This window comes from Haliotis rufescens, unplaced genomic scaffold (genome assembly GCF_023055435.1).
Source record: "Haliotis rufescens isolate VD_foot unplaced genomic scaffold, xgHalRufe1.0.p SCAF_12, whole genome shotgun sequence".
Lineage (NCBI taxonomy): Eukaryota > Metazoa > Mollusca > Gastropoda > Lepetellida > Haliotidae > Haliotis > Haliotis rufescens.
The window spans coordinates 39,909,689-39,923,799 of record NW_025963802.1 but is presented as its reverse complement, the minus strand read 5'-3'; the positions used below and the strand labels follow the sequence as shown (position 1 = coordinate 39,923,799).

Below are 14,111 nucleotides of genomic sequence, written 5' to 3'. Positions count from 1 at the left end.
CCCCAGGGATGTGTAATTTATGGAAGTAGCCCGTCAGTGTTTACGTCATTTCCAGATAACAGTCTCGTAAAAACTATAAACGTCAAATGGTGTTGTTCACACGCTTATGAACGTGATCAACTTTGGAAAAAAACGTATATCATGTAAACATCAAATTAAAAAAATATAGGCCGTTTAGACTGCTGCAATATCAACACACCTGTGGAATTTTGTCCCGAGAGAAGACGAGAGAAATATCAACGTCAGTCACTCGAATTGTCACGCCAGCGACAGGAAGCGCCATTAGAGTAGCGGCAGTCCGTCCCAACGTGGTCGGACTATACAGAGCGTCCCAGTCAATCAGCACTTTGTTTGCACAGGACACAAGTCAGTGTCACCCTCTTCGCGCACTACGTACCTATCCGCAACGGTTCGGCGACCTGGGCACGAAATAAGCAGGGCAAGCCCGCTTATCGCATGCTGCTAAATTTCGACCGAATCACATTCTCTTGTGTTTACACCAGCGAGCAAGTACGAATCTGGCCCCGGAGGAGCCTACCAGTACGTTGCTGACCATCGGACAGGGATATTTTTACTTGTGGGAGTCATTCGAATAGACAATGGTGACCATCGGTTCGCCTGTCAAGTTGACCAACAAGTTTTCATCCATGTTGCACTCGGCCGTTCATCACCATCACAAGGATAAAGGTAACACGAAGTTTCTTGTAATATTTATTTGTTTTATGAAAACTATTTGTACGCTGGAGTCCGTATTTCGACTTTAAAAAAAACTAGTTGAGATGTGTATGGGTTGGTTGTACTTTTCATCCACTTTGGAACGCCCTCTGCTGGGATGGGCAGGGATGATGTTTACGGTTTAATGTACGGTGTGGTAATTTTGTTGACATTGGCCGAACGATAGCATAAGTATTCCACTCAAAAGAAGTTAAGGACCACCTAGTCTTTCATACTATTATAGTTGATCAGGCATGGCATATTAACTATAGTAATGTGAAAGAATCGGGTGGTCCATAACTTATTTTGAGGAGTATATTTTAGCAAGCCTTACAGAAGTGGGGCATTCTCTCTTGTGGTTGACATCCTGTATAATGGGGCGGTCGGGTAGCCTAGTGGTTGAAGCGTTCGCTCGTCACGCCGAAAACCCGGGTTCGATTCACGACATGGGTACAATGTGTGAGGCCCATTTCTGGTACTCTGCCGTGATATTGCTGGAATATTGCTAAAAGCGGCGTAAAATCAAACTCACTCACTCACTCACTCATTCCACTAGGAAAATATGGTAGGCTTAAAAGGTTAAGCATATCAATCCAGGTACACCAACATTCGTGGTCAAGATGTGGTCAGTCACAGGGCACGGTCATCGCTGAGGTCAGGGGTCGTGAAGGTCAGGTGTGATGTGGACCGAGTTTGATGGTAGGCTTGGCGTGCTGGATGGTGGGGGTTAGGGGAATTCCGACTGGGATAGATAGGTGGGAAGGTACGATGGAGGAATACACTTAAAAACAATAACAGAAGAAAAAACAATTTTCAGTCATTTTTCCAATAACATGTATAATTTGTTACCTTCGTATGATATACCACTGATGGCCAAGGTCCCGCTACGCGCTGAGCAGAGTTGTGTCCCTTGGAGTGGTTTCGATGATCGTGGGTTCGAATCCCAGATTCGCACGCATTCTGGTGCTTGATTTGTCAGCACCTCACCCGTGCTCGTGGGTTTCACCAAGAAACTCTGGTGTCCTCCGTCGTGATATTGCTGGAATATTGCTAAAAGCGGCGTAAAACCATACTCACTCACCAAGAAACGGCTAGGACCTGCATCACTTGGGCGTTTCCCATTTTAAGCTGATAATTAGCGTGTACTCTCTCATTCACTCACTCACTGTCATTTGGTGTTCCTGATTTAAACAATACCAGGTCACATGACTACAACTTCAATGACGGCACACCCTCATCACGTGACATCATTCCCAAACTAAAATAGCTTGGTCTTTTTGACGTGAAAACCTCGGTATCGTTTCAACGTCCCCTCACTTTTAATCACTGTCTATAGTTAATATTGACTTTTTACTTCAAGTTACGCAGTCTGCAAACAGTTGACAACCAATTCATCACACCTGTGCTTTCAAATGACTCTAAATATGTGATAATTACTTTACTGCCAACTGTTCAAATTGAGTAACAGAGTTGTGTCCCTTGGGCACGCCAGAAACCTATGATTGTGGGTTAGACGGTTCGCCCCGATTATGTTTCTAGGTTTGGCAGCTCCATACCCGTGCTCGTGGGTGTCACCGAAGTGGTAAACGTCTGAGACCGGCATCACTTCGGGCTTTCCCCCCACATTAAGCTGACACGCCGTGATATAACTGGAATACTGTTAAAAGCGGCGTTAAACCCAACTCACTCACTCACTCAAATTGAGAAAGGCACAAGTTACATACACGAGTGCCTCATAAATTTACCGTTGAACTATAGAAACACGCGTTCGTGACCAACTTTAACAATGATAACAGTAATATTTGAAATCTGCAGTGTCAGAGATAGGGAGACCAGTCCATGCAAGCTTTCCTATGCATTCAGGCCATCGACAACGTCCGTGATAACACATGTATGTCAGCCATGATAGTCGTTGCAGTGACGTTGCTGGCCCCGATGCAGCTGTATTCACGATGTATTCGAAGAGGTTGCGATGTATTCGCAGAGCCCTGATGTATTCACCCTTTAGGGATTCCAGTTCGAACAGATACCCATAACCTAACGCGCGTCACGAGAACCCCAACCACAACAGGGATCGGGTGGTCTGGCTCGCTGACTTGGTTGATGCATGTCATCGTGTCCTAATTGCGGAGATCGATGCTCGTGTTGTCAATCACTGAATTGTCTGGCCCAGACTTGATTATTGACAGACCACCATCATATAGCTGAATATTGAGTGCGGCGTAAACCAACATACAAACAATGGGGATCGGGTGGTAACGCTCTGTGCCTTGGATGCATTTATATGTCATCGTGGATCGATCCACGCAATTGGGATACGATGACATGCATCAACCAAGTCAGCGAGCCTGACCACCCGATCCCGTTAGTCGCCTCTTACGACACCCAAGAACCAAATAAAACAGGTTCTAAAGAAATATAACAAGAGAGGTCTAGCTACCGCGTAGGTAATGATATTTCGGGTTAGTTTCCACGCTGGCTTGCCGCAATATCATTTTAGTAATCACAATAAACTCCACGTATAAAGGTATGTTACGATTCGAAGGAAGCTGCGCGTTTTCCTTAAAATGGCCAATGTAACAGTTTGGTAACGATTGAACGAATGCATAAAACATGTTCTCCTTGTCGACTGAATATGTACACAGATGGCTGATGTCAACACGATAGGATTGTTCAGGAGAAACTCGGTAACGTGAAATATACATGTATCGATATGCGCGTGCTGGACACAGCTGGTTGTCAATCAAACGTGCCAAGTGTCTCATGATTGCCGAAGAAGATCGATGGTTCTTGAAATAGACACTGACGACTGAGCAAGTCACGATGTCATTTCTTAATGACCATAGCACCTAATTACACACGCGCATGAGTCACGTCATTATTTTCCATATATATATATATATATATATATACACACACACACACACACACACACACACACTGCCAACTTCATCAAATATATGTTGAGTGTGTAGTTTTACGCAATTAAATAATATTCCAACAATACCTATGCAGGGGACTCTAGATAGTTATATTGATATATGTAAGCTCAGAACGGCATGTACTGGTTTTTTTGTTTTTTTGTTGCCACACTCGGCAATATTCCAGCTATATGACAGCGGTCATATACAATCGAACCTGGACCAGACAGTCCAGTTATTGATATCATAAAGCATCGATCCACGGAATTGAGATACGATGACTTGCATCAACCAAGTCAGCAAGCTTGACAACCCGAACCCGTTAGTCGCTTCTTACGACAAGCATAGTCGCCTTTTACGGCAAGCATTGGTTGCTGAAGACCTATTCAAACCCAAAACTAAACAATTTGCCTTATCTTTACGTGTCATAGTACCCCGATTGCGTAGATCAATACCCAAGCTTTAGGTCAGTGGTTTGTAAAATCCAGACCTATTGTCACTATGTAGCTTGACACCTGCAGGCTGCGGCGTTAAACAACATTCACTCACAAACGTACGCTCTTAATAAACACGATGTTATTAGGCACCAAATCCCCGGACACGCTTCCCTCAGACAGGTGGCTATGTCACAGTGTAAACATGTTTGTAAACAGGGAAACAAAAGCCATATTGAGTTACGCGTATCATTTACAGCTAAACAACAGGGAACAGTTTACCACAGCTAGAAATCGACGTACCATAACAATGGCTTGGAGTCTGTCATGTTTGCCCCTGGACAGATAAAAAACTGTTTACCCAAACTAGACTTACATCTAGTCTCTGAAATGAACATATTTTACAGAAAAAACAGTTATTATAAACAAATTATAATGACAATATATATGACAAAATATAAGAAAAAGGAGCCCAGAGACTTTCTTCATTTTCAGAAACGGATACTGCAGTAACAGACTTGCCAAACATTATAGACTTGCACGGGCTGTATTGGATATACTTGTTTCAGGGTCTGTATGAAAGACTACCAAAATAGGAAATAGGCTTCAACCATTTTTTAGAATGCGGAGATGTCGCGTAATACCAACGTCCATGTCCTTGCGCTCGCCAGGACAGTTTACATGTTTTCGCTCATTGGATCGAATTTCGCCTTGCCTTTGAAAAGTCGGAGTCACCATGACTGCTTGCATATGTCTTAAGCAGTAGGGAACACGGGTGGCCAAGTCGTCTAAGGCGCTGCAATTCGCGGTGCAGAGACGCGTCCCTTGGGCACGCCAGATACCTATGGTTCTAGGTTTGAATCCTGGTTCGCCCCGATTATGTTTCTAGGTTTGTCAGCACCATGTCCGTGCTCGTGGGTTTCACCGAAGTGGTAAACGTCTGAGACCTGCATCACTTCGGGCTTTCCTCCCACATTAAGCTGACACGCCGTGATATAACTGGAATGCTGTTCAAATCGGCGTTAAACCAAACTCATTCACTCCCAAGTGAGTATGGCTTTACGCCGCTTTCAGCAATATCAGGGATCGAACCTGGCGTGACGAGCGAACGCTTTAACCACTAGGCTAACCCACACCGCCTTTTATGTTTTAAGGCCCTGGGCACAATACTGGGATTTTTGCTAGAGTTTGACATTTAGTGCCCCTAATATTCATATCCCAAAAATAATATGTTTTTTGTTTGTATTTGTAACAATGAAACAAATATACCATTGTATATTCTCTTGGATTGTTTTAGTCTGAATTTGTACTGACTAAATGTGTTGCGTCAAATGTAGTAGCCAAATGTAACCCAAATGATGTAACATATATATATATGTGGTAATATCGTCATACATTCGGGGCCAACTCGTGTTATTCCGGGACAAGCCGAATAGCACTCGTGCCCTTCTCATGACCATTTTTGCGACCGGGTTCCGTCTTAGCGCAAACGGGCATACCTAAAACAATTGTCAACTCGTTGCGTAATGGTTCACATATATTTCCCCATATATTATATATATTTCAGATGCAAGTAAAGCGGAATCATAGTATGATTGAACACATTTAACTGTGTCTTGGGTATATTTTTAGATGCAAGACATATGTAAAATTAAAAAATATTTCGGAGGGATTCTTTGACGAAGAACTTGAAATCATACGCGCATTCTGATTGGTTTGTCGTATTTTCGCAAATAACATTCGTCGATAGGGGGACGAGTCTTCTTGCAGGTCACGGAAAGGGGCGAGTGGTGCCGAATGATCGTCATAGTGAATATAAAGCAGCTTAACGGCTGACTTGCTACTTCCCTGATTAATTTTCGCTTGTATATTTAATCAGATTGGTTCGAGATTGCGGTCTAATGTTTGAAAAAACACCCAACTTCCCCTTACATTATCACTATCCTAAACTATACTACTCAATATTTTTTGGGGGGCGCCGCGATTCGCTGTGCAGAGCTGCGTCCCTTGGGCACGCCAGAAACCTATGGTTGTGGCTTCGAATCCCGGCTCGCCCCGATTATGTTTCTAGGTTTGTCAGCACCACACCCGTGCTCGTGGGGTTTCACCGAAGTTTAACCCAACTCACTCACTCACTCAATATTTGCCAAGGGTCCAAATAGTCATCTTTATGATGAATATTGCTTAAAGCGGCGTAAAACCATATTCACTCACTGTAGGCCGTCTAGCTGACTGGCAACGATGAAATATAGACATCTCAGCCAAAGAGCTATCGCTGTGAGGATCTTGACACGATTTCGTATCGGGGGCGGTCGGGTAGCCTAGTGGTTAAAGCGTTCGCTCGTCACGCCGAAGACCCGGGTTCGATTCCCGACATGGGTCCAATGTGTGAAGCCCATTTCTGGTGTCCCCCGCCGTGATATTGCTGGAATATTGCTAAAAGCGGCGTAAAACCATACTCACTCACTCATTTCGTATCGTCGATTCCGATGCAAGGATCTAACGATTCTGTTTTATTTCCGACATTCCTTATTTCAATATGAAGAGATCGCCATGGTCTAGCGGATATTAATCCACGTCAATCAATGATTAATAATGTGAAATATGTTACATATCTTTGTTTCTCATGAATTCGTTACCACAGATACTGTTCCATCCGTGATATATATATATATATATATATATATATTTCGATGTGGCGAAATTTTACATTATTTTTACCCCACGCCATTAAGAGGGAAGGAATATAAAAAATAGTGTGGCCCTTCCGTACTTCCTTGTTTTAAAACTCTGTTAACAGGATGTGGACTAACTTATATGAGAACTTGCTGTCATATTTTGGAGATATCTCCATGGCGAGAAACAGAAATCCAATATTTTTCGTAGTCCCGATCGCTGATGTGACGCCGTGAGAGACAAAACTATGTTTTGCTTTTCTTCTGAAATCCGACCGCCTCCGTGGTCTAGTGGTAGAGCGTCCGCCCGGAGAGCGGAAGGTCCGGGGTTCGATCCCAAGCCGCGTCATACCAAAAGACGTTAAAAGATGGTACTTGTTGTTACCCTGTCTGGCGCTCGGCATTAAGGGGCTAAAACAAGGACTGGTCGGCTCGGAGTCAGTATACTGTGTCTGAGTGGGGTATTCATGTTAAACTGCGGCATGATATCTCAGTGGGCTAGCACTATAAATCGGAGTCAGTCCGGACTAGTACAAGCAGCCACACACACACATACACGTGCGTGCACGTCGCTATATAAATGCAATAATCTTGGACGCGACGTTAAACCCCATTTCACCTTACCTCACCTCTTCTGGAATCCGGGTTTGAAAATGAAGTTGACAACCCATAGCTGTATGTCATCACGTACACTGTGTACTACATTCGCCTACAGACGTGGGTCATGGGTGTACCGTTATTTGCGGCTATTTACATGTAGCCACGCCCCCGTGAAGATCCGGGTTAGAATCGATCTTCAGCAACCCAGGTTTGGCGACTATGCCTGTCAGAGACGACTAACGGAATCTGGTGGTCAGGCTCGCTGACTTGGTTGATGCATGTCATCGTATCCCAATTGCTTAGATCGATGCTCATGATGTCGATCACTGAATTGTCTGGTCCAGACTCGATTATTTACAGACCGCCGCCGCATCTGGACTATTTCTGAGTGCGGCGTTAAACAACAAACAAACAAACAAGACATATCATATAGGTAATTCGCGACTGTCCCCACAGACTGCCATGCGTCACGTTGGTATTCAGGAAGTCGGTATGTAGGTCCTGAGAAATGTACAGTGATTGACACATGTATATATCACCGAGCAGGCTGGAGCGCCAGCTCCATGCCTGGTACATATCCGTTGCTTGTACATGTTCATTACGTGAGTGACCGAGTTTGAAAGGTCGCTGTGACCTAGACTTTGGTCGAACTGCAGTAAGCTCATCTCACGATAATGTTTTTCTGACACGTAATATTTCTTTCGTGTCTCTTTGTGTTTGTTTATTTTTAGCATGTAAATGAATCTTACCAAGCGAGTGCTGTTTCTAGTAGTAGATTATTTCTATGCTTTGTTATCTCGGGGAACCATGCCTACATTGACCTCAGTATCTGTGTTGTAGATGACCTGACGGCTTATGTGGCATAAGTTGGCGTCACCATTCACATTGCAGAGTTGTGTCCCTTAGTAGATAGGATCCACTGGTTCTAATCCTCGATTATGACCCCTGGTTCTAATCCTCGATTATGACCCCTGGTTTGCTGTCACAGTACTACTTAGAATTCCAGTGGGGATCCCAGTATAGGTCCCCAATACTCCATACTTGTCGGAGACGACTCATGAAGATTATGAGTGGTGGTAATGTGTGTGCTGGGCGATGTTGCGTCCTGACGGCATCGTCCCGTGAAGATCCGGGTTACAGCAGGTCTTCAGGAACCCATGCTTGCCGTAAAAGGCAACTACGCTTGTCACGAGGCGACTAACGGGATCGGGTGGTCAGGCTTGCTGACTTGGTTGATGCATGCCATCGATCCCAATTGCGTGGATCGATGCTCACGATATTGATCACTGGATTGTCTGGTCCAGACTCGAGTATTTACAGAGCGCCGTCATGTAGCTGGAATATTTCTGAGTGCGTTGTAAAACAACAAACAAGCAAACAAAATAGTGGTAAACGTCTGAGACCTGCATCATCAGGCGTTCCTCACCCATTACGCCGACACGCCGTGATAAAATACCTGGAATACTGTTCAAATCGGCTATGAACCAAACTCACTCTTTCCCAAAGGGTCGTATACAATCGACTTTAAAATATCAACGTGAATTGTTTGCGAATCTCAAGCACAAATACTGGATAATTACTTTTGGAAGAGACCCGTGAAGATCCGGGGTAGAATAGGTCTTCAGCAACCCATGATTGTCTCCCCGTGAATATCCGGGGTAGAATAGATCTTCAGCAACCCATGCTTGCACTAAAAGGCGACAATGCTTGTCGTAAGAGGCGACAGACTCGATTATTTACAGACCGCCGTCATATAGCTGAATATTGCTTAGTTTGAACCCAGACATCAACGAGTGTAGCAAAATATAGCAACCTGTTCCTGATCAGAGCATCACAACAACAAATAGAAAATAAGATTAAATAAACAAATAATTAATATGTTGTGGCATTAGACATACGTATTCAGCATGGTGTCTCGGTACACATGTCAATCAACACACGCTGTTGTTGGGAAACCCTGGCATGACATGTTTAAAACGAGTGGGGTTTGTCTTATCAGTTATTTCACGGCGTGTCTGCTGAATGTGGGAGGAAAGCCCGAAGTGATGCAGGTCTCAGACGTTTACCACTTCGGTGAAGCCCTCGGGCACGGGTTTGGTGCTGACAAACATAGAAACATAATAGGGGAGAACCAGGATTCGAACCAATTGTATGTTTCTGGCGTGCCTACGGGACACACAGCGAATTGATATTTCTCAGACAACTGGGACATGCTGTCCCACTTTTCACAACGACTCTTGGCTTGACATGCGAGTGAGTTGGGTTTAACGCCGCTTTTAACAGGATTCCAGTTGTATCACGGCGTGTCAGCTTCATGTGGGAGGAAATCCCGAAGTGATGCAGGCCTCAGACGTTTACCACGAGAACGAGTATGGTGCTGACAAACCTAGAAACATAATCGGGGCGAACTGGGTTTCGAACCCACAAGTCTTCAGTCACCCATGCTTGCCATAAAAAGGCCACTATGCTTGTCGTAAAAGGCCACTATGCTTGTCGTAAAAGGCGACTAACGGGATCGGTGGTCAGGCTCGCTGACATGGTTGATGCATGTCATCGAACCCAATTGCGTGGATCGATGCTCATGATATCAATCACTGGATTGGCTGGTCCAGACTCGATTATTTACAGACGGCTGCCATATTACTGGAACATTACAAACAAACATTTATCAAAGGGGCAACAGGTCTCTGTGCAATTCCCTTGTGTGTTACAGTATAAGTTTCATGTGATAGTTTTCAATAATTGTAGTAATGGACTGGCCATTTACCATAGAGGAGAGGATGTCATGTGAAAATGACACGGCAACAGAAGGGGGACGCACAAATTTATCAAAAACTACATGTGCGGGGTTGTGAAGAAATCACTGTTCTATTAAACATCATGAAATTAATAAATCATTAAGGGGCTGGACATTTATTATAAGGAGGGTGGGGGTGTTATTTGTTGTTTTGGTTTTGTTTGTTTGTTGTTGTGTTGTTGTTTTTTTCATTTTTTTTTTTTGGGGGGGGGGGGGGGGGCATGAAATCATTATTACATACAGGGGGTGGAGACTGGTCGCGGGGGCAACACACTCTCTCTCTCCCTTGTTTTTTTTGTATCTTTGTTTTGTTTTATTGTTGGTGTTTGTTTGTTTTTTGGGGGGGCATGAAATCACTTTTACATACAGGGGGTGGAGACGGGTCCTGGGGGCAATACACACACACACATACATTCCCCCCCCCCCCCCCCCCCCCCCCCCCCCCCCCCCCCCCCCAAGGTTTGATCGGTCCCCGAGGTTAATGTCAGCGACGGCAGACAACTCATTTCTCAATGGCCTTGATATTTAAACTGAATCAGAGCAGTGGTACCGTCCATACTTGACCCAAATATTTGATGGTCTTTCGCGCCATTGGTCTCTCAGTGTGTCGAGGGTCACAATCCGGCGTGGGGTAGATAATGTGCTTGACTTGGCTGTATGGGGAAAGGCGGAAGTGTTCGGATGAAATCCATTTGGAAGCTTTTAACGAAATTTGGCCCCCAAACTGAAGGAGTTGGATGTTTCTTCAACAAGAGTTGTCTACCTTACTATATTGGTCAGCCCGTTGTTGGAGACGTATTTTTCCGTCCGGCGCATGGTTTTACACAAGTTGATATATTTCTGTTTTGCTCCATATTTGATCAACCTGCGATGGCTACAATTTCCGTTGTGTAATAGTATGTCAATAACGAAAAATTAAACAGATCTAGTGTTTGAATTACTTCTTAACGTTCATCAGACATAGGACTGTACTTCGGTTGCCCTCGAGACTTCCAATATAAAAAAGATGAACACGCCTCGTGAACGAAATAGTCATGGGTGCAGCTGAGTGACGCTGAGTGACGCATCTCCTCATCCTCGCAGTCGAGAAGCAGCAGGGGTGGAAGGTTTGCTCGTCGGCCAGTCGGTTGTCTGTTCGCTTGCATTCGTCACCTCTCGCGTGTTTCCGTAACCTACCGGAATGGGACGAGTTAGTCACGAATGTGTTCGCTTGCTGGCGACCGGTTTACTGGTACGAACATTCGTTACCAACTCGTGTTATTCCGGGACAAGCCGAATAGTGACTCGTGTCCCTCTCATGACCATTTTTGCGACCGGGTTCCGTCTAAGCGCAAACGGGCATACCTAAAACAATTGTCAACTCGTTGGGTAACGGTTCACATATATTTCCCCATATATTTTATATATTTCAGATGCAATTAAAGCACATTGGGACATGCGGAATCATACAGTATGATTGAACACATTTAACTGTGTCTTGGGTATATTTTTCGATGCGAGACATAATAATAATGTAAAATCAAAAATTATTTCAGAGGGATTCTTTGACGAAGAACTTGAAATCATACGCGCATTCTGATTGGTTTGTCGTATTTTCGCACATAACATTCATCGATAGGGGGACGAGTCTTCTTGAAAATTGCGGAAAGGGGCGAGTGGTGACGAATGCATGCACCGCGTGAGGCACCACCGCAATCCCCTGTTCAATGAAAATGGATTCTTCCGTTGCAAACGGGACGCTTTCGGCCCAAACCGCTCACACCGAGTTTTCGTAAGTTGAGAAGTATATATTGCGTCCTTGATTAACCAAGGTATTAAATTTCCATTCTATTGTGATAAATACGCTGCTTAAACTCACTTGGTTGTTTGGCAAGTATAAAAGTAAACTTGGTTCTTATGTGCCACGTGACTTCTTTTGGATGCCAAAAACTCTTCTTTATAGGGCTCCGTGATCTAATGGTAGCGCGTCCGCCCGGAGAGCGGAAGGTCCGGGGTTCGATACCCGGCCGCGTCATACCAAAAGACGTTCTAAGATGGTACTTGTTGTTACCCTGTCTGGCGCTCGGCATTAAGGGGCTAAAACAAGGACTGGTCGGCTCGGAGTCAGTATACTGTGTCTGAGTGGGGTATTCATGTTAAACTGCGGCATGGTATCTCAGTGAGTTAGCACTATAAATCGGCATCAGTCCGGACTAGTACAAGCAGCAACAAACACACCACACACACACACACACACACACACACACACACACACACACACACGTGCATGCACGTCGCTATATAAGTGCAATAATCTTGGATGCAACTTTAAACCCCATTTCACCTCACCTCTTTATAGGGTTTAATTTATTTTATAACAATATTAGGAGAAACGAGATGTATGCTACTCAAAAGAAGTTAAGGACCACTCGATTCTTTCATATCAATGTAATTAATTCGTCATGCCATGGGAGAGAGTAAGTGAGTTTGGATTTACGCCGCTTTTACCAGTATTCCAGCAATATCACGGGCTTCACACATTGTACCCATGTGGGGAATCGAACCCCGGTCTTCGGACATAACAAGCGAACACTTAAACCACTAGGGCTACCCCACCACCCCTCGTGCCATGTCAGTTAACTATAGTAAGGGACCGGTCATTTATCACAGCGGATGGGGGTTGACAAATGTACTGAAAATAACGACCCTCCCCTAATGCTCGTCGTATTTTGGATAACCCTCCCCATGTCCTAGCACATATTTTTTTACTCTCCGCTGGAGACTGTATATGTTTTGGGTGACCCTCTCTTCGATATGAAAGAATCGCGTGGCCCTTAACTTCTTGTGAGTAGTATACTTACAGAAGACTGTCATTCCCTCTTGTGCTTGTCATCCAGTATACAGAATGTGTAATTAGGCATACGTGCATTGGGTAATAACGTGTATTCAGCTGTAGAAGGGTCCTTGCGTTAACAATTGAATCGCATATCTCAGCAATGTTATTTATTGGTTGTCGATTAAGTAAACAATAACTCTAAATTTTCGAATCTAAAAATTATTTTTTTTCACAACGACAATCGGTAGTCCAAGGTCACTAACGACGTTTGCTTGACTTTACGTGTCACTTGTTCCAAAGGTATGTTGTCCTCTATAAACATTTGCTCGGGTAATTTATACCCTCTTGGGTGGAAACTCGGCACATTTATATCCTACTTAGGGTATTGTTTACCATGACATTGGTGGTGGGTGTCCAAATCTCCGACCCGTTGACTAGACAAGACTTGTGCGTGTCAAGTACTCGTTATGTATTGTTTTATATGTGATATGAGAAGTTGAACAGAATGTCGGATATACCGAAGGCCTGGTCTCAATATAATGGCCCAACTAAATTGTCACTCGGACATTCACAGGTGTAACCTGGGGCCTGCTTGCAGAAAGCGATCTTAGCGCTAAGATGATCATAACTCCCATACTTTAACATAGGCGTACAATAGTCTTAGCGCTTTGTGCAAGTGGGCCCTGGATCACCGTGCGCCATCGAAAAATGGCGACGTGGGGCTTTGTTCATGCTATCGACCACTGATTTCCCTGGTCAAACCTCGATTAAATGCACGTTATATACCTGTAATATTGATGACTTGGGTGTTCCCACACTCACTTCGTGTGTGGGGGGGGTGGGGTGGGGGGTGGTGCAGGGGTCGAGGGGGTAGGTACGCAGGGGGTCCAAAGTGGTACCCTGTAGGAATAGGATTGGGAGAGAGAGGGGGGGCTGTCCCGGAATGGCACGAGGTGGTCATGAACGTTCATTTAGGTTACGGAAACATACGAGTTGTGACGAGTACATCGTTGAAACCTGGGGAGAAATTTGTCTTTGGATTCCCTTCAGTATAGCATTAACATGTGACAATATCTTTGAAGTATTTATTCTTTATGCTAAATCTGCAACGTGTCAAGTCGCGACTGATAGTTAGATGCTGACGGTTCGAGAGTA

General features: G+C 44.5%; 1 protein-coding gene across 2 annotated transcripts in view; it reads left to right on the top strand.

Moving 5' to 3' along the window:
- The first annotated feature begins 362 nt into the window (after positions 1–362).
- Positions 363–14,111, top strand: part of LOC124150924 (serine/threonine-protein phosphatase 2A 55 kDa regulatory subunit B alpha isoform-like) — a 37,118-nt gene continuing 23,369 nt past the window's right edge. Inside the window, exon 1 of one of the 2 annotated variants that reach the window (XM_046523119.2) lies at positions 363–687. In XM_046523119.2, the coding sequence (XP_046379075.1) occupies positions 600–687 (88 nt within the window). In that variant the 5' untranslated portion in view covers positions 363–599. The remainder of the gene's footprint in view (positions 688–14,111) is intronic. The other variant, XM_046523120.2, reaches the window with a different exon arrangement.